This window comes from Cyprinodon tularosa, unplaced genomic scaffold (genome assembly GCF_016077235.1).
Source record: "Cyprinodon tularosa strain WSP-4 unplaced genomic scaffold, ASM1607723v1 ctg159, whole genome shotgun sequence".
Taxonomy (NCBI): Eukaryota; Metazoa; Chordata; class Actinopteri; order Cyprinodontiformes; family Cyprinodontidae; genus Cyprinodon; species Cyprinodon tularosa.
Genome location: NW_024038427.1, coordinates 1,105,374 through 1,126,130, shown reverse-complemented (window position 1 = coordinate 1,126,130; position 20,757 = coordinate 1,105,374). Strand labels below are relative to the sequence as shown.

The following is a 20,757-nucleotide window of genomic DNA, read 5'->3' as shown; positions in this document are numbered from 1 at the left end:
TTAATCTGAACCTGTTTGTTCAATATATAAAAAAAATCCCACTTAAAGAATCTTCTTCTTCCATCCCTGTCCTCAAACTGAATCCTAAAGAATTGTATTAGATTAGTAATTATAGATCCCTCTCTTTGATTTCTCCCAGCTTGTGAAATGTTATAGGACGGCAACAAGCTACCTTCTATAATCTACTGCAAAAAGGGCCAATAATTAACTAGTGATTTTGTTTGAAATACATACATTAAGGGCATGGGATTTGTCTCTGCTAAATCAATGCCATTTGAAGTAGATTTGGCAACCTTAAATACAAAATTTTCACATCTTAAACATGGCAGTCAACTTATCAGGCGCTATTCATAACTCCTATCTTTATCAAGTCATACTGTCCCTTCTCCTCCCACAACTTCTCCTTCTCTCTTCAGCCCCCGTTCGATGGTGAGGATGAGGATGAGCTGTTTCAGTCCATTATGGAGCATCACGTCTCCTATCCCAAGTCGATGTCTAAGGAAGCTGTCGCCATATGTAAAGGAGTAAGTATTTGGGCATACAAGCCTGCCCTATCAAACACAGAGAGAAAACGTGAGGCTCTATCGTTACGTGAAAAAAAGAAAGGAAGGCGATGAGCAGAGATAAGAGTACATGAAAATGTCTTTCGTAGTCATAGCACACATGCACTACTATGGTCTGATAGCTTAAATGTGTGGCTGCTCAGTTTCCTTGGAAATAGATCAGGTTTTACCAACTGACGCTCTGACAACTCCCAGCTGTATTGGACTGGTGGATGTTGGGGGTTGAGGGAGGGGGAGCTGATTACTACAACAAATGGAGTCGGCCCTCTCTATTAAACCTCTGTCTCATCTGCTAGCTCTAAGCTTCACTGACCGCAGCAAAAACCACACACACACACACACACACCTCCAGCCTGATGGATGGTATATCGTACCGTTTGTTCCGTCCTTTCACTGTGATCATCTCGTCTCGCTAAAGCAGTTTTGCTCATATTGTGGATCTAACTGCTTTTAAAACCAAAAAATACAAATAGAAAACCATGGGTTTTGTGTATGTCATTGTTTAAAAATTTCTTTTTTTTATTTTGAAAGGTTAAAACCTTTTTTTTTATTTAAGTCAGACTTCATTACAGTATATGCTTAACTCTGACATCGTTATATGTTTACCTGTGTTTGTTCTGGTCTGATATTACTCATACTTAAAGGGAAAGTCCTTCATCAGCAACTTAATGCTCACTATGACACACACATGCAGTCAGGCACACACAGGCTGCATGTTATGTATTAGTTATGATTACAGGGTTGTAGTGCTACGACAGGGAATCTTCAGCAGAGCATGAAAACTCAGCTGTGTCTCCCCCCCACCCCAACCCACTGCTGGTTCCCTCCGCTTCCTTCCAGCGCAGCCGGGGTTAAGTCATTCAGTGTCTGTGCATCTGACTGGAAGGGCCCTGGCTTTTTAAACACTATTAGTAATTTCCATTTAAGTAGAGCTGACTTTCAGGTTTACGCAGAGAACAAATGCAGAGATGCAGAAACAAGTTTTCTTAGCCAGCTCCCATGAACAGTTTCTCTTATCTGCTGATTCTAACTCTAGTGTTTAGTTTTTAGTTCTGAAAACTATAAAATAAATCTTAAATTGATTTCCATCTGGGTTTTTTTTTTTTTTCATTTATTTTATTTTTGTTATTGTTAAGCCTCTGTTTTAGAATCCACAAAAAAAAATCTTTGTATGACGTTTATGTCCGGAGCACCTCAAAATTTGTCAATCTAAAGCCTAAGCAGTTCTGAAAAAGGATCAACAGTTCGTTGTTTGATATGATCCCGTTTCATTTTGTTTTATTTGTTTTCCACCCAACTAGAGATACTGTAGGCGATGCCGATGAGTCAAGGCTATAAATGTTTGCTGTTGTTTGATGCTGAATTCTTTTTCCTAAAAAAAATGTAACAAATAAATGTGAATTTTTTAGTGATAAAAAGTATGTAAGCTCTGAAGCTTTCTGTGTCTCCTTTGGTAGATCTTAATCTAAAATAACTGATTATGAAAATAATGATTTGATTGACAGTAAAGAACCACAGCAAGCATCTAAAAATGGGTCAGAATGGGTCCTTTGAGTCTTATTCCCCTATAACCATTTTAAAACCTAAAATGTGGGAATTAAATAAAGGACGAACCAGGTCCTATGTTAATGGAAAACAGTTTTCAGATCTGTTAGATTTAAAATGATACATTTTATTATATAAAAAACATTCCCATCAATTTGTTTATATTTTATAAAACATTTTTTAATATTAAATGATAGTTTAAGATAAAAGTTTAAATGCTTGGCATAAAGATTTCTAATATTCTAAAAGTGTTCAGTTGTGGACTGCAGATGAAAACATTTCAAATAATATATTTTTTTTTTGTATATTTAATTGAAATATAATTTTTCTTTCCAACAATCACCGTTGTTAACCTTCTTAGTTTTTAGTTTATTTTACACAAATTAAAATACATAACAATTATTCGGAAAATAAATGAGGAAATGAATGAGACAGAAGCCCAATGGGCCTATATAAAGCCACCACCCAAATGGTATAAAAAGAAATATAATTCAAGATTATATCATTTATCAACTCTTTCTCTCAAACTTTTTCTTGTCTTCATATTTCAATTCAAAAAGCCACTTATTTAAGTACACATGCCATCATGTGAGATGCAGCAGCTATTATTTTTGACCTGGTGTAGTTTTACAAACATGATGTCCTCACTTCATGGGCTTCATCAGTGAGTGTATCATTCATCCTTACAAATCCAAAACAACGGGACACAAACTGAACACCACATGTGCCTTCTCTAGTAAGATATAAATGATAAATAAATCACAACACAATGTGACATTTATATTTATAAATATATTGCAGAAAAAAAATAGAAGATAAAAGTTTAAAGCAGTTTTTGTCTTTAACCTGGGAAAGTGACCAAGTGTCCTTATGGATTTTTCTGTAATGCTCACTTGCAATTGTCTTACCTCTTGAAAAAAATTGCATTATTGTTGTAATCTGAGAATTTATGATTGCGTCTCCCAACTGACCAAAAACAAAACAAAACAAAAAAAGCTGGATATCATGTGAGGTAAATCAGTTATTTCCAGTGTCACACCTTTGAATTATTTCATCATTTCTTTCTTAAAATTCTCAACATATTTCCTTAGATTTGGTTGGCTAGATCAACCAAATACATAATTTACATGCGGAAATGAAGTGATGTAAGCAATTATTTATTGTAAGTAAAATTCTAAAAATGATATTTGAATTTGTATAAGATAAGTGGGAAATATCAGGTATTAAGGTGGCTAAAACACATTGAGGACATGACTTTGAACACAAGGCAAAAATATTAAGAGAAGAAGAGCATTTTAAAGAGGAGAAAATTTCAGAAACGAAGAAACTGATGCAATTTTTAATAAACAGAATGCATAATCAGATCCAACAAAATTATATTGAAAAGAAGGAAAACAGTAAATCTGCATTTAAAAGGGCTGTAGAAACGAACAGTTCCAGATCAGATAAAAATTGCATACATAGACTCTACTCTGATACTTCTTAATGAAATGTGTTACAACCAACTGCATTCAGAGGTCACCAAACTAGTAGATAAATAAATAATAAACTTACGTTTTTTTTTTGCAGAACTTTATGTGCATAAACCTCATTAGAACCAGTTGGCCAAATGTTACGATGAGACCTGAACTCTTGTGGTATTAAAAAATAAAAACATAAAAAAATAACACTTTGATGGAGGCAGCACCATTCATGCTTTTCTACAGCATGGATGAAAAAGTTGGTCAGAGTTGATGGGAAGATGGATGGAGCTAAATACAAGCAAAGCCTGGAGGAACCATCAAAAGAATTAAAAGAAGGGCAGAAGAAGTACCAGATAGGCTTTCAGTTAGAAATACAATGGGCATGAGAGTCAGTGGTAATAAAAAATAGATGCTGTTTATATGGTTCAGACATCCTGTTTACACAATTAACCACTATGTGTTTGCTTGAGTCTTATCTTCCGTTCAACAATCTATGCTGACACGCTTAAGGGGACCCATTTATGGCTATGACCCATTTCTGCCTTTTTTTCTTTAAATACGCTTGTAAATAATAAATAAAAAGCAACACTGCAAAGTTATACTTGATCATAGATAGATTAGGCCTATTGGTTTAAAGAAATAATTGGCTATCATTTTCTCTCTGCAAAACCTGTAATACACAGTTGAAGGAGCTCTCATATGTTAGAAGTTAAAATTATTTTTTTTTAATATGTTTTTTGCGTGCTGGTTATGTAATGAACTAGGATTACACTGTTGTGCATCTTTATTCACTCTGACATTAACATAGATGTTAGCAGTGTCCGTGTAGCAGCTGAAGCACGAATAGGACTGTGAAATTAGGCAGTACCCCTGATGACGGACATGTTCATTGTACAACATGAATAACTGCAGATTAGTTACAGTCATAAATAATTCATTCCCTAAAAGGAGATAGTGAAGGAACAATGCACGTGAGAGTGAGCAAGATTCTGGTTGCATGCAGACAATAAAGATGTGAAAACAGAGCTAAAGTCAATAGAAAAAGTCACTGATCCATTAGGCCGGAGAAATGAAGAATATGGGTGGGGGAAGTGGAGCTTCATGCAGCTAATGTGTCTCTCTTCTTTCATTTTCTGTGCAGCTGATGACGAAGCATCCAGCCAAACGACTGGGCTGTGGTCCAGAGGGGGAGAGGGATATCAGGGAGCACAGCTTCTTCCGCTACATGGACTGGGAGAAACTGGAGAACAAGGAAGTCCAACCCCCATTCAAACCCAGAGCTGTAAGTCTGACCTGCAGATCAAACACAAGATGTGCAATTGATAGACAGGCAAAAGAGCAGAGAGCAGGAGGGTAACTGCTATGACAGCCAACCCGCTCTATGCTGGGTCTCTCCTTGTCATTCTACAATCTACACATCTGTACCTGTAAATAACATCATTATATAACACTGTATATCTTTCCATGTTGTTCCCAGGTAAGTCAAAACCTAAAGATGTTTATGCTGAAGGATATGTGACGGGGATGGTTATAGCTTTCGGTTTAATGATGATTGTGAAGATAACATACCGGATGCATCTCTGTGCATGCACAAAATGGGTGCTTTGCAGTTTGGTGCAGATGTGCTCTGCATGAGCTCAGAGGGAGGGGTTTGTTTTCCGCTTTGGTATGAACCTCCAGGGAGTAGGTGCACGTCCTTAAAATTTCTGCAGGTCTTGAAAATAACTCAGTTTCTTTTTATTCTTTTTTTTTCCTTTCTCTGACAAGCTGGGTTTGATCATAGCTGTAATCAGAATGATGTCACCTAATTCTCACACACACACAAATACATATGGACGCTCTCATAGCCTTGGGCTATCCTGCTGCTTGAGAGTTTCTTTTTTTTATTTCCCTGTGTTGAGCTTTTTATGCATCTTTTTCTGCCTGCAGGGTTGTTGTTATTTTTGGGGGGGTCGGTGGACTGTGTGCTTGATCATTAATGCGGCTGCATATAAGCATGCAACTTTGTGCATGTGAGGTTTCTTTAAAGTAGAGGTCATCATGAGGACCTGGCTGTTGCAACACTGGCAAATCTAGAGTATATACATCTAGTGTGAGTGCAGACAGAAGCTGTCTGATCTCTTCGCTCTCTGTATCTGTCTCTTCTTTCAGTTTGATCTGGTCTTTCAGATGCCCATCATCTCTCAGGCCTCTGCCCTGACTCCTATTCCTCCTCTCCTTTTATTATTTCTATTTATAAGAACAGACAGCTTTAGTATTTTCTGGCAGAGGTTTAGTATCTGAAGCTGGTTCTTTGATCGTTTAAGGTGGCCTATTTCAGTGATGGGAGTTTGTTTTTTATTTGTTTTATTTTTGACAAAGTCACTAAAAGTATCAAAGCTCTGCCCTATCATGTTGTTTATTTGTGATTATTTATGCTGATCAAATCATTTCTGGTTTCAAAATGCAACCAATGCCTTTGGAGAATATGCTTGATGCGGAGCCGCCTTAACTTTTGAATGTCTGAAGAAACAGACCAGCTTGAATGGCGGGATTATGCATTTACCCAAGACACAAACATATTCATATTCAATTTCATTTGAAGTTATCGCTGTGAGACCGTTTTCATTCATCTGTCCTCTCTGCCATCTATTGTCAGTTCCTTTCTCCTCCACTGCCTCTCCATCTGTTCACACCCACCATGCCTACATCTTATCTAATCTCATCAGCACATTTTATTTGTCCTCTCAGTGTTCAGAGTTTTCTAAGTGTTTATGTTTTACTTGCATGCTCTGGGGTTCAGTCTCAAATGATACCTGTCATGGAGTGCACTACAAAGAAAGTGTGACATAAGTCACCTGAAACCATATTTTAATTCTTTTTTCACAAACATCTGATCGGATGTATTGAATCGAATCAGACACTTGTCTGTTTAAATGACAACTCTTTCACCAAACCATCAAACCTGCCACCTTTTTATTAGGGCTGCAACTAACGACTATTTTGTAAATTAATTAATCTGCCGATTATTTTTTCGATTAATAATCGGATAGTAAAAGGCTCCTTAAAGACTTTTTACAAAATGATACCAGGTGAAACTAAAAGTTTTCCTCTTGAGGAGGTCTGGATGGAGCATACTGACAGACAATTTTACAATTTTAGTATAATTACTGCTCTAAGTAGGTTACTCTGTCAGCTAAATGCATGTTTTACAGGCTCTATACTCCAGTTAACATTTGATCCATTAATAAATCAGTTGACAATTGTTTCAATAATCGATTAATCAAGATTAATCAATAAATTGTTTCAGCTCCAATTTTTATAACTCTTATGAACTCTTCCAACCTAAACTTGCGTTTTTAAATTTCTTATTTTATTTACTATTACGAAATCCCGTCTCATATAGGCTTGGAGCAGTTTAAGGTACAAAGTGACATCAAGGTATTTAAAATGTTTCTATCATAATGTACTTACACAAAATACAATAATCATGATCATGAATCATGATCTTTTATTCATAGCAGGGCTGCAGAAGTTATTCATGCTTCTACTAAAGTACTTTATCATGATTATTTTTAGTTGCACTAAGTTTAATATTTGTTGACATTTTAATGCTTTCTGAAAGTTATACGATTGTTAAAATAGAGTTAAAACTAAAGTAATTCTCTTAAAATGAAAATACATTTTTAAATGCTAGTTCAGCAAAATTATTGGATATTTACCTAGTATTATGTTGGGCTATTTTCTCCACTCTTTGGAGCTTAAAAACTAGTTTGAGAACCATGTTATCTCAACAAACGGAAAGGCACTATAAACAAGTGTGAATTTGTCTTTGCATTTAGACATTGGAAAGTTTAGCAGTTATTTTTCAGCCCCCTGACTGGCAGTGTTCAGCAACAGGTGGGGGACGGAAAGCTCTTTATTATTCTATTCTCCACATAGCTGGAAAAAAACTCGGACAGATTCACATTGGAAGAAACTGTAGAAATTCTGATGAAAAATGAAGTTTGTAAGAATAGCTTTCTACCTGGATTGTTAAGTTGTCCAAAATGTATCTGGTATATTTTATTTTTTTTTTTTAAGTTAGAGCCAAAGGTCAAATACTTTTAAAAATTTTCTTTTGTCCATTTCCCCAAATCTCTAAGAATCCGGGTTCAGTTTCATCTGTTTACGGGAGTTTGATGTTTTTAATAACTTTATAGTTTTCCTCAGGGTGATGTCAGAGAATGCAGCATCAGTGGTGTGTTAATTAAAGCTCAGTGTAAGAAGATGGGAGGAAGTCCCTATGAAACCTTTTCATGGGAAAACTATGTTTTAGAGTCAGCAGCTTGTTAAGGTCGCCCATCTTAGGAGCAAACTACATTTTTGTTTGCAGCTGTCAAAAAAGATTTATTTGCCAAAAACTGTTTTTAAAAAAAAGAAAAGAAAGAAAATTAGCGATAACCTTTTCAGTTACATATGCATTTTATTTTTAGGAGATATATAGTCAAATAATCTAAGGTTATTCAAAGTGCTCTTTTTCCATCTGAGCTGATGGTTGATTTGGTTTGCAACATCTAATTAACCTACAATTAACCCACAATTCCTCTTATAATTATCTTATAGCTCTGAGGCTTTTGCCTAGAAAGTCCCAGCAATTCTAGCTCCAACAATGATCAAATAAATTTAGACACTACACATGCATGGTTGCTGGTTCATTGCAGTGCATTGCTCCAGGATGTTTGAGGCTTTTTCTGTTTGAAATTTGACGATGCGCCTCAAATATTTGAAAAAGGAAAGCAAAATGAGGTGTGCTTAAAATCAAAGTGCACCACAGTGACTTTGCTTGTTCTGATATTTGAAACCATTTCCAAGTGATGTCATCTCACACCGTGGTTCCATTCCTTTTTTCTTTTGTTTTTCCTCTCCTTCTACCCTCACCTGCTCCATCCATTCCTGTCCATCCCCCCGCTCTTCCTCTTCCCAATCCATCCCCCTCTCCCCCGCCCTCCTTAACAGTGTGGACGGGAGGCCGAGAACTTTGACCGCTTTTTCACTCGCCACCCGCCGGTGCTGACCCCCCCTGATGAGGAGGTGATTCAGAACTTGGACCAGGACGAGTTCCAGGGATTCTCCTATATCAACCCAGAGTTCCCAGCAAGTGCTCCCACCACCGCTGCTGCCGAGCAGGCTTGATTTCAGCTCCAAGCATGGGAACATGGACTCATACACAGACATACTCATGACAGAGGACTCCACAGTGCACACACCAAAACCCAGGCTGTCAATAATAATGCCTCAAGTACGGATTTGTTGCTTATCGTTTCAAATTTTGCAGTAAACCAACTGCATGAACTGTAGCAGTCTGGAAGGATGAAAGCAAAGTGTCTTGCAAAAGCATCAAAACTATTTTGTGAGGTTACAGCAACAAGTTTCAGATGTGTTTTATTCAGAGTTTAGCTGTTCCCATGCACCCAATTAATGCATAGTGATATGAGGGAAATTATAATTTCATGATTTTTTTTTTTTTTTACAAAAAATGTATGGCATTGTGTATAGCTCCCTTTGCTGTCATCATCTTAAAGATAATCAAAAAACTCGCATTCCAAATAAGCAGGCCAGGTAAAAGGAGGAGGGGCAGCAAAGATCCTCAGCCAATGGGAGAGGAAAATAACAGCTAAAAAATGCTAAAGAAGTTTAACAATTAAAAATTTGCCAAAGGGGAAAATTGGCCTTTATTTGTGTCAGAGGGACAAGAATAAATAATTTTGGTGGATTTACACAGATGTTCTTCACAATATCTCACTGAAGCTGAGCTATTCTGCAAAGAATTGGCAGAAAGTTCAATCTTTAGATGCGCAAAACTATGGCCGTGTCTCAATAATGTGTACTTGTGCGTTCTCATGTGCTCGTGAAATGAATCAGCCTCAGCCCTACTACTCTTCCAATTCCCAAGAACACAAGACCGTGAACAGAAAAGGCCCCGGATGTTGCTCTCGCCCCTCGCTCTTTACCCAGCATGCATCAGAGCGAAGTTTTCCATTCCCCAGACCGAAAGCTGTCCCAGCATGCACCGCGGCGGCAGCAGCTTTCAGTGGAGTTCTCATAAAGCTCAGAGTATTAAGTTAAAAGTTCTCTTTTTGCCATTGCTCTACAAAGGTATGTTTTAAAACCATTTCAGGCGAGAACATTATACTTCGTTATATGAGCCATTTACTGATTTAGTGCTTAATAAAAAAAAAAAAAAAGGTCCTATATTGAGAGGATCGAGGCAACATCAGAGGGTAACCGCAGCCAGGGCTAATTTTAGCCCGTCTGCAGCAGCCCTTTCTCGGCATAGCCGTGTATAAAGTACCACTGGCTCTGATGTCTGCTAGAGTATTATTTTTTGTTTTATTTGGCAAAATTTTCATTTGATTTGTGTTTATCTGACTGTGTTAACTATTATTCTCCCACTAAATGAAAAAAGTATTATTATTTATAGACTGAATAACAGGAGGTGAAATGCAGCTCCCAACGAGCCGAGTGTGTGGTAAGGGCACGAGTCCGCTTCTGTTCCAGTTGACAAATATTTATACTGCGTTCTCCCATTCTCCACGAGTCCAGACTTTCCTGTGTTCTTCTCAAGAACATACTTTGCGAGTCCATACTCGTGTTCTTGTAAATTGAGAAATGGCCTAAGTATTAAAATATTGAGGGGCTGAATCAAAATGCATTTTACATGTTCTTTAAAAAAATCCTTCCAAAGCCATCTATTACTTTTTAAACAGCAAGATTAGGCACTCAGTTATTTTGCTCTATTGCATTAAGTCCCATTTAACGGACTGAATCTTGTTGTTAGTATTAAGACTTTTGCAAGACACTTCATGGTTTATATCCAGCTATTGCTACAGCATAGTAAAAAAACACAAAAAAAACAAAAAACAGCATACAATATAGCATTAGTGTTTTATAAATATATGCATGATACAGTGAAGAAAATATTCGAGAAAGCATGGAAATCTAATTCACCCCAAACTTTTTAGAATCATTGTAACACTGCATGAAAAGTGAGATTTTCGTCCCCGTAAACCCCCGTAAACTCCCGCAGATCTGCCTGATTTTCGTCAGTTTCCGACAATTTGCAACCCGTGCTTGTCCGCGTTTGTCGTGCCACAAATTGTCGGAAACGGACTCTGACGTATGTGGAGAGCGATCAGCTGTACTAATGGCCCTAATTAGCATATGAATGCAGCAAACCCGCGCGGCTGGCCAGGTCTGGCTTGAATAACCTTCTCAGTATTGGCTGAAACCACTATTCTCAAACAAGTGAAATCGCTCGTGATTGGCAGCAAAACCACACGTGGCCACGCCAGGCTTTAATTTTCTTACTGAGTATTGGACGGAACCGCTTCCTTTTAAACAAGTAAAGTCGCTCGTGATTGGTTGGCATATATATATATATTTACATATATATTTATTCATATATATATTTATTCATTCATATATATATATATTCATATATTTATTCATTCATATATTTATTCATTCATATGGTGTGTATTTATGTTATCCTACACTACTACACAATTATTATGCTACCATCAAGGACATGAATGAATTTATACAGGAAATGAACATTTGCCAGGAAGCTGTTTATGCAAAGAAAGAGCTTTATTAAAACACACACAACTATATACAACGCGTATCCAAACACATGCGTATCTAAAAATTAAAACTCCGTGAACGGTCCGTTTGCTTCATCGGGGTTGGAGGTAACAGGCAGCATTCCCTCCGAGGCAGGTCCGATGTGCAGACGCATACTGTGCGTGGCCCTGTACTTCGGCATCGCTTCTAACCGGGACTGCAGCTTAACACAGAGTTCAGTGAGATCCGGCCTACGAAATGGCGGCGACCGTACAATCCATCCAGAGACACCGCCGACGACGGCGGACTTCCAGAGTTCCACTTCCTCATCTGCCAACACACTCTGCCTCGCCTTCAGCAGCTGAAAAAAAAAAACAATGAATCAGCGCACTGCATACGGACACAACACATCTATCAACGCACCTGAAAAATAGTCACCAAATAAAGTCTTACCATCTTTCTTCTGTCCCGACTCCGAGCAGATAGCCTGGCAGCCTCCGCACGCAGCGTGCTGGCTAGCAGCGTGTATCTGAAGCTCCTGCATACCGTCTCATAATACGTCTTACAGGCAGCTGGAAAACAAATGAGAGGTATGAATAAAAAAAAATAAAATCAAACGCAAGTCACAGTAACAAGGAAGGAGAAAACATTAAAACAAGTCACTTACACACAATGTCGTCTTTATCAACATCGTGCAAATCCGAGCAAATAGGAGGTCACCGCCTCATTGTGAGGCGACTGTAGTCTGTGAGAAAAAAAAAAGTACAGCTATGGTCGGTATCCATGTCCTTTTACCGCAGAATGAAAGCATATTCTTTAAACCTTACCCCTGCTCCGGTTCATAGCGCCTGCAATTAGTCTCCGAGTTGTTAAGACGGCATACTGATTCCTGTGAATCACAAAAAATACACTTTAATAAAGCTTTAGGCTAGGCTGCTTTTAGCTTACCTAGCTAGGCTAGGTTGCCTTTAGCTTGCCTAGCTAAGCTAGGCTGCTTTTAGCATAGCTACCAGTAATCGAACTTATATTTACCGCTAGCGTGGCGTTGTGCACCCGTCTTTCTCTTCCTCGAGTTCGTATATCCCGCAAAGTTGCTCGACTGCCGAGCCGCCATCTTGTCCTCTATGGACTACAACCTGGAATGCATCGAATTCTCCAGCGCTCATTCATGTCGGCAGTCGTTGGGCAAGCTGACGAGACAGTCCGCTGATAGCAATCAGCAGTTTCTTCTCGTCAGTCTGCGGGCTGGCCGAAAGTTGTGGACTAAGAGCAGTTGGAGGCGAGTTGAACGCGAGACGTCGTGCAGCCATTGTTCACGTAACAACAAAATACAAACACGGTAACTGGAGATTAAGTTCTTCTAATTGTAGTAACACAAACATGTCTGCTAATATGCTGGTCTCGCGAGAAGTCGTAGTGCACAAAAACTCACACGTGATTGGACGATGGGGCCGAAGGCTCATCAGGCTCCTCCAATCACATACGACGTCATTGTTATACGGAAGGACTCGCGAGAAGAGCTCGCTTCCCTCCATTCTGGAAGGTGGCGGTAATGCACCTATAAATTGTTTGCAATTGCAATTGTTTGTCTCCATAAGATTGAATTTGAGCAGGTGGACATTAGAGATAATAAATGCAACAACAAGTTTTTGAATCAATATTCTATAAATAATATGTACCCAGGAAGAACAAAAAGCACAGCTCTCTTACAAAATTTTAAGAAATCTATGATAGTCAAAATTAGGACAAATTATTTGAAATTCCCAATTCCTCCTAAATATAAAGAATTACAATTTAAAATAATAAATAACATATATCCTTCAAATGAGTTTTTAAGAGAGAGATTTAAGTTTAATGTTGAGAATTGTGGCTTTTGTACAACTCAATTGGAAACAACTAAACATCTTTTTTATGAATGTAAAGAAGTATTAAACTTATGGGATCAACTTCGAACCTTTCTGTCTTCTAAAACAATAAATTTAGATTTTATTTCCTGGCAAAACATTCAATTCGGTTTATCCATTAAAGAAAAAAAAATTTGGAATTTTTAATCAATATTCTAATAATTGTAACAAAGTATTATATCCATAAATGTCGCTATGCAAAATGCTCCCTCTCAATCTCTGCTCTCAAAAATGAACTTTCCCTTTTCAAAAGATGTCTGAGAAAGATGCAGAATTTAAATGCAATTAAATTGTTTGAGTTAATTGAAGAATTTCAGTTGGTAGTCCCCACTGAATAATTTACTTTAACTACTATTATTATTTTATTTATTTTTATTTATTTTATTTTATTTTATACTTTGTTCCAGCCTGTGCATTTAATTTTATTTTTCAAAAGCAGGAGTTGTGATATTTCTTCTTGTATTGAAATATTTGTTATTGACTTGTTATTTGAGATTGTTATTGTTTTCTTATATATTCAATAACAAAAAAAAAAAAAAAAGTGGAAATCTAAAAAAAAAAATTAACCATTACAGCCAACTGATTCTGATTAAAACTAATTTTTGAAGTAAATTATTTTGTGTATTTTTTTTACATAACATTTGCATACACAGTAATCTAGCGTACTTTAATTAAATAAATCAATTCAAGCTAAAATGTAAGAGTCTATAATTAGGCTATACTGAGCCTGATCTATTTCTACCATCTATTTGGGGGATATTTATTGCCACACTTTGGGCCACTTAAAACCAATTTAGCATGCTGACCTATGTCCTTATGACCACAGTGTACCAATCTTCTGATGGCTACTTCCAACAGGATAATGCGCCATGTTATAAAGTGAATCATCTCAGAATCATTTCTTGAAACTTTTCCACTTAAGTAATTGTGAATTGAGCATATTGACAGACAACATTTTATTTTTTATCTTAAATGCAAATTAAAAAAAAAAAATAATTACTGCTCTAAATGTATTGCTCTGTCAGCTAAAGATCTGTTTTGGTCTCTATACTTTAATTAAATAAATCAATTCAAGCTAAAATGTAAGAGGCTATACCTGATCTCTTTGTATCAGAGATTTTCTTACCCTGGTTTGCATTTGTATAGCTCACAGCATGTTCATTAACATGTTAAAGCCTCCCCTAGAATTCCATGGGGGGGAGGCATGGGGGGAACACTGCCTAAGAAATTCCACGTCAATTTCTGACAATTTACGGGAGTTTTCGGCGAAGGTTGCAAATTGCCGTAAACTGCCGCTAACCTGAAATTCCACGACAATCTACAGTGCCGTATATTGACGAAAATCCCACTTTTCATGCAGTGTAAGCCTTTGTTTTTTTTTTTTTGTTTTTTGTAATGTGAACAAAGATTTGCATTCGATTAACAGTGTGTAACCAAGTTGAAACTGCTCCTAAAAGGTCAAATGAAGCAGGAATTAAAAGAAAAAAAAACTCTGAGCCATATTTACTGTACGTCACACAAGAGTAACTAAACTGACAATCAAACGGTGAGTAAAAACTTGCTATTTACTACTGTATATCAGTAAGTTTTAGCTAAGAAAGGCCAAGCCTAAAAGGGAAGGAAAAGTTCCTGTGTAAACAAGCTCTGAACTTTGAGATTTTTAGTTTCGCCTTATGGGGTTAAAACGTGAACATTTTTATTAGATCTGTGCATTTTAATGACTATAGACCTGTACGAGTGTCTGTATGTTTATTCTTATCTAAAACTGGAATGTTTCACCTATTTGCATGGTTTCTTTATTAGGAGTTTCTATAAAATTTGTTTCCTACCTGTGCTTTCATCATACAAGGCCTTACTTACTTATTACTTAACCCAATAAGCCATCATTTGTACAGATTTGCACCACAAATATCTGATTTTTGTGTTGCATGTTATTGCTTTCCATTCATTGCATCTTAACGGTGAAATGGGGAACGTAGTGTTACTTGAAGTAATTCATTATCTAGAAAACAATTGTTTGTACTGTGATCAGGTGTTTAGTATTGAACTTGCAGTTAAACAAGTCTGTCTGTTTACGTTACAAATGCATGATTCCAATACCTGGACATTTGTTTACAGTGTGTGTCCACATGCACGGGGGTTCTTCAGATGTGTAGGGTACTTGATGGTGAACAGTTACCTCTTTTTTTAATGTTCGTTTTTAAACATTGACACCTTCCATTTACTTATCTTGGGAACTTAGGACCAACACTCCCTCATATCAGTTTAGCTTGTGTTAACTGAATTAGTCAGAAATGTATCTGATGTCAAAAAGTGGGATAGCAATCATTGACAACTTTGCAAAACATTTTACTCACTTATTTAGTCTTATAAAGCCTTCATGTACATGTTAGACCAAAAAAATAAATAATAAATGTTTTAGGAGTAATTGAAAAAAAATACATTTCAGAAAACTTGATGGCAAAAAACAGAAGGTGTAAAGTAATGGACCAAAAACAGTTTAAAAACAAAGCCGTGGAAGTGGTAGAAGCTAAAGAAAACAGCAGATTTGAGATCCACCTAAAAAAAGAAACATATTTCATGTTTCACTAGTAATTGTTCAACCAATGTTTCTTGCTCTTATGAAAATTTTTCTCTGACTGTGTCCAAATGTCATCCATAATCACTATATAGGGCCCTATAGTATAGGGCCCTATATAGTGATTATGTCATTTTAAACGAGTGTCAGAACATCTAGTGGATGAAAAAGTAGTGCACTCGAAAATTCCCACAATGCACCTTGAAAAGTCGTGATCATCGATGGCCACTAGATGAGTAGTGGAATGCTGTGCGAGGAAAGCTCCCCTCGCAAAGCATTATGGGATTTATTGTCACAACTGTCGCCCTAGGCTATAGCTACTCGTCAACAGTAACAATAACAAAGATGCCAAGTGTAGTGTACAGGGAGGTGGAGTATCCTGACCAACGAGAATGAAAAGTAGTGATCATCTGTCCAAATACTCACTTAACAGAGTCCCTATGAAGTCCACTTTATAGTCCCTGCTCTATATAGTGATTGGGGAATTTAGGGGTTAGGGAAGACATTCGGACAAAGCCTCTGTTTTTAGAAACAGATGTAGTGACACAGATGACGAGTGAGAACAGAGGATATTCATGTCACAAGATTTAAAATCTTTTGTGGAAGTGAGAATCCCCATTTCTTTGGTTCAAAATCAGTTTAAACATTTTTCCCAAATCTAGAATTTGTAACCTCTAATTTGGTCTTATTGCCAAATCTAATTATTCTTTTCACGAATGTCTTCAGATAAAATATTGCCAGTTCAGATTTGATCAATTTAAATTTTTTTGGTTTTGTAAATTAATTAAATTAATTGTAGTTCTGCCCCCCCAAAAAAACAGAAATAGCCCTCTGTGGTGCAAAGAGAAAGATCCGACCAAAGAAAGTTCTACCTTTCGCAACATTTCTGAAAATTAACACAGCATAGCGTCATCTCAAAAACTCCTTTCCTGCATCAATTTCCTGTTCTAAAATGTAAAGTTGTCGCCTGAAAGTAATTTGTAACAACGTGATTTTTTATCTTTCAGAATAACGCATTCTGCTCAAGCTTTCCATTGCAATCGGATTTGCTTAGTGCTGATATCTAGCCAGATTTAGTTATAAGTAGCCATACTCTCTATTTTAACACCAGTAAAAGGAAACTTTTTCACAGTTCCCTTTGCATCTGATCAAGAATTAGTTTTCATGCTTTTTTTCCCGTTACTTCTCTTTTCTATTCAGAGAGGTAGGTTTTAAAAGTAAAAAAAAAACATGACTTAGATCCCAGGATTTTACATGGTTTAGGATCCTGCATAGTCCAAAACACATTGCACTACAGAAAACAGCTGAAAACCTAAGAGTCTTACTGCCATTTTATACTACTAACATGTGAGGTCCGTTTTTAGTCACCCACGACATGTGTGAAACAGTTTATTTAAAATCCCAGATGTTTTAGGTTATATAAAATCAGAGATCCATTTGATACATGTAACATTTCTATCATTGAACATGTTACTCTGGTGAAACATGTTAGTTTCCAACAAATAAAATTCCCAAATCCTAGTTTCAACTATTGAGACAAATAAAACTCAATCCTCTGTCATCTTAGTCTGTTTAATACCCTAAGAAGTTTAGTTTTTCACGTTCATATTATGTCCGACTTTAATTTTCTGTTCTTTAGATCAGATTCAGTTTTTATCCAATCCAATTTTATTTCTTAAGCACTTAAAAACAACCACAGCTGACCAAAGTGCTTTACAAAAAAAAAAAAAAAATACATAAAACAGTACAGACAAAAAACAACCAGGGAACACATGTTTCTCTTATGCATTGTCACAACATAGCGCTCTTGTTTTATTGTTTTATGGTCTTACAAAGATAATTAACTCTGGTCTGTACGGTCAGTTAAATATTTTCCTTTTATAATTTACAACACAAGCATTTAAAAGCCCCAAATATTAAGAACAGTGGGAAAAAAATAAGTTTTTAACTCTTTTCAAAGGTTTCAAAAGTCATAATTTATTGTATTTTTAATGTTAGTCTTATTCTGTGTTCATTACATTCGCTTTGGCTACAGGGTCACATCTTTTTATTATTATTATTATTATTATTATTATTATTTACTGCTTGATTTTTCAACATTAAACAACATTAGGATACGTTATGCACCAATATATTTCTGTGTCAGTATCTTTATATACATATAACGATACATGTGGTCACGTATTGTAAATGAGGAGTTCTTATTCAAAGATTAGTGTTATTTTCTACTCTCCCATTCTGTTGATAAAAAGAGGAGATGATCATTGCATGAAAAATAAAACTTTTAGCATTTAGGACCTACTCACTTTTCAAATATTATTACGATATGTTTTCTGTAACAACAGTACTCCAATCTAAACAATTTTGTGTTTTGTGTGTGAACATTCATGTTATGAAAAGAAAAAGCTTTTTACAGTGCTTTCCATGTGCCAAATCCCTTTTTTCTCTTTTTTTTTTATTATTCTTGGGGTATTCCTGGAATAGCAGACATTCCTTAAATAAACAATTCAAAAGTTTTCCTTTTCATGGTTATTTTGTGCCTTTTATTGTCCACCGTCTGTTGGGTGAGCTTTGGCTTCTCTATTCTGCTGCATCCTTCTCTGATTTAGCTTTAATTCATTACACAGTCAAACTCCCAAATGCTGTTGTTGCCCCTGGGATACAAGCTGATGTGATTGTAAAGGGGAATGAAGAAGGAATAGACTTGAAGAAAAAGAGCCCAGAAGGTAGAGATTGGGGTTATAGAAGGTGAATGAAAGGGTGGCTATTGACCAGCCAGAGAAGTCACTAAATAATGATTAGAAATGAGGGAAAAAGGTGTCAGAAAGGGAGAGTTTAAGAGGAAAAGATGGAGGAAAGAGATGGGAAGGTAAAGCAAAGCTCTGAAACGAGTCAGGCAGCTAGGGCAGGCTGTGCATATTTCATGGCTGCCACTTATCATAAGAGCCTTTCCATGATGGGGGGGGCGTAGGTCTGATGACTTCAAGGAAATAACATGCAGAACACGGCCTACATACACACAACCCCGCTAAGCCACTCAGGCGCTCCTCCGCTGCCTCTAAAGCTGCTCTCAATCCACCGTACAAGCTGTAGTGCTGCTGCTCTGCCTGGCTGCACGGCATCTTTTTAATAATTGTACCCTGCGCCATTTACTACCCGCAGCACATTATAGTGTTAACAAGCATGGACACAAATTACATGCAGTGATTTTTGACTGAGCTGTTGTAAAGTGTAATGGGGGAGGCTAAATCTGTAATGCTGCCACTGCAATGTTTATAAGGCCAGTAAATGCAGGCGGGGACCAAAACTGTTTCATTTAAAGATAAAGACAGTGCTAATTAGGTTGACTGGTACATTAAGCTAGAAGTAAAATTTATGGCGAGCAAGGTTTGAATGCCATTACCTTTAAGTAATCTTCTTTGTCTGAATCATGTAAGATTAAGTTGCTTTTGCCAAGAAACACTACTTCTTTATTGGAAGGAATGCTTATCTAGAAAGCCACACAAGTCAAGAGGTAATTTTGTCAGCAGCTACTGTAAGATGTCAAGATGACCTACCTGGTCTTCCTTTTACCTAGTTGCACAGTGGCTCTGTGTGGCTCCTTGTTCAAATAGGACTTCATCCTCTTAACATCCATCTTTGAGTTGGCCAGTCGGGTAGTAATGCTCCAGCTGTGAAGGGAACGGAGCAGAGCTGAGTTTTAATCAACCCACATTAAAATTAGGGGAAAACATGGTAAGAGAATTTGCAACCTGTGGAAATCTCATTGTTTGTCTCTTTTTTTCTCCATTTTGTTTAAAAACATGGCCAACCCCCCGCCTCCATGGTGGATAGTTATATAGACTTTAATAGAAAAGGCATTCACTCACCTTTTACACACATCTTTGACTTCACTGCCTGGTCAGCAGGGTTTAATATGTCCATTCTGATCTGTTACTGGAGGTCAGACACTGATGTTTGCCAATCTTTCGTTCATCCTGAATGTTTTTTTTTTTTTTTCTCAAAATAAGGTTTCTTTCCTATGTAGTAAAGTCCATTTCTTCAACACTGAATCTGCTCATTCATGTCTTTATGGAGCATACTTTGTGCACTGGGTGCACAGTCAATTTGGAACAGAAAAAGGTTGTTACAGAGGCTATTCCTATTAAGTCTTAGTAAAGTACATAAAATAACCAAAATGTCTTCTCCTAAAATTCCTGAAAACAAAACCAGAGCACAGTCTGCACTGGACTTTATCCTCATCATAGGGAAGTCGGACAAATATTCCTGGCAATCCAATAAGTTGCAAAACAGACAGACCTTTGTCATCACACCAATGGACTCCAAGGGCAGGTATTTCTTTAAGATGCTACTAACAGTTGATCATTGAATGATATTGAATATTGAATATTTTTCCTAGTCTGGACAGGTTAGTTTCTTTTAAAATAAGTCCAAAAAAAAAAAGCTGTTAGCCTGGTAATGGTGAGGATAAAGACTGATGCATTGAAAAAGCTACCATATCTGAAAAGACATAAATAATGGTTCTAATAGAAGTGTGTTGAAGTCACATTTCTGTTAGTTGTGTATTAGGCTGCATAGGTCTAAACCAGTTAGGGTTCCCCACAGGTGTTCCTACAAACCAGCTGAAAACAGCAACAACGCCCATTTCAGTTTGAACCCCTATGGTTGCGGGGCTGGTATGATTAAGCATGTAAACTTTTTTTTTACATCACAGAGGGGTAATAGTTGAATGTGAATACCTAGAAAAACAATGGCTTTAGGACACATGATGTGAAGAAGGAAAGCCGGCAGAGGCAGCGTGATGGAGTTAACCAGGTTCTACTCAGAAAGTGTGTGTCCCGTAGACCACAGTAATGTAACATTGATGGGAAACACCTACTGAAACACTGTTAATGGACATTAAATCCTTATGATAGACACAGTTACCTGATAGATATGGCCTCTTTTTGTAGTTTAATTAGTCTAGTCAAAAAAGAAAACTGCTTCAAAGGGTTTAAGATATCCTGGTAATTCAAGGTGCTGACTTCGTCTTCGGATTTCACAATTTTGTTGATCTTGCTGGATCCAGTCCTTGATAGGTCACAGATATTTGCAACAAAAGGGAAACTGAGAGACTATTA

At 36.9% G+C, this 20,757-nt stretch overlaps 1 protein-coding gene across 2 annotated transcripts in view; it reads left to right on the top strand.

Annotated features, from left to right (window-relative positions):
• Positions 1 to 20,757, top strand: part of prkcbb (protein kinase C, beta b) — a 138,859-nt gene that overhangs the window by 99,532 nt on the left and 18,570 nt on the right. Inside the window, exons 15-17 of one of the 2 annotated variants that reach the window (XM_038280339.1) lie at positions 417 to 524; positions 4,713 to 4,853; positions 8,549 to 9,057. In XM_038280339.1, the coding sequence (XP_038136267.1) occupies positions 417 to 524; positions 4,713 to 4,853; positions 8,549 to 8,725 (426 nt within the window). In that variant the 3' untranslated portion in view covers positions 8,726 to 9,057. Of the gene's footprint in view, positions 1 to 416; positions 525 to 4,712; positions 4,854 to 8,548; positions 9,058 to 20,757 lie in introns of those variants that run through there. The other variant, XM_038280340.1, reaches the window with a different exon arrangement.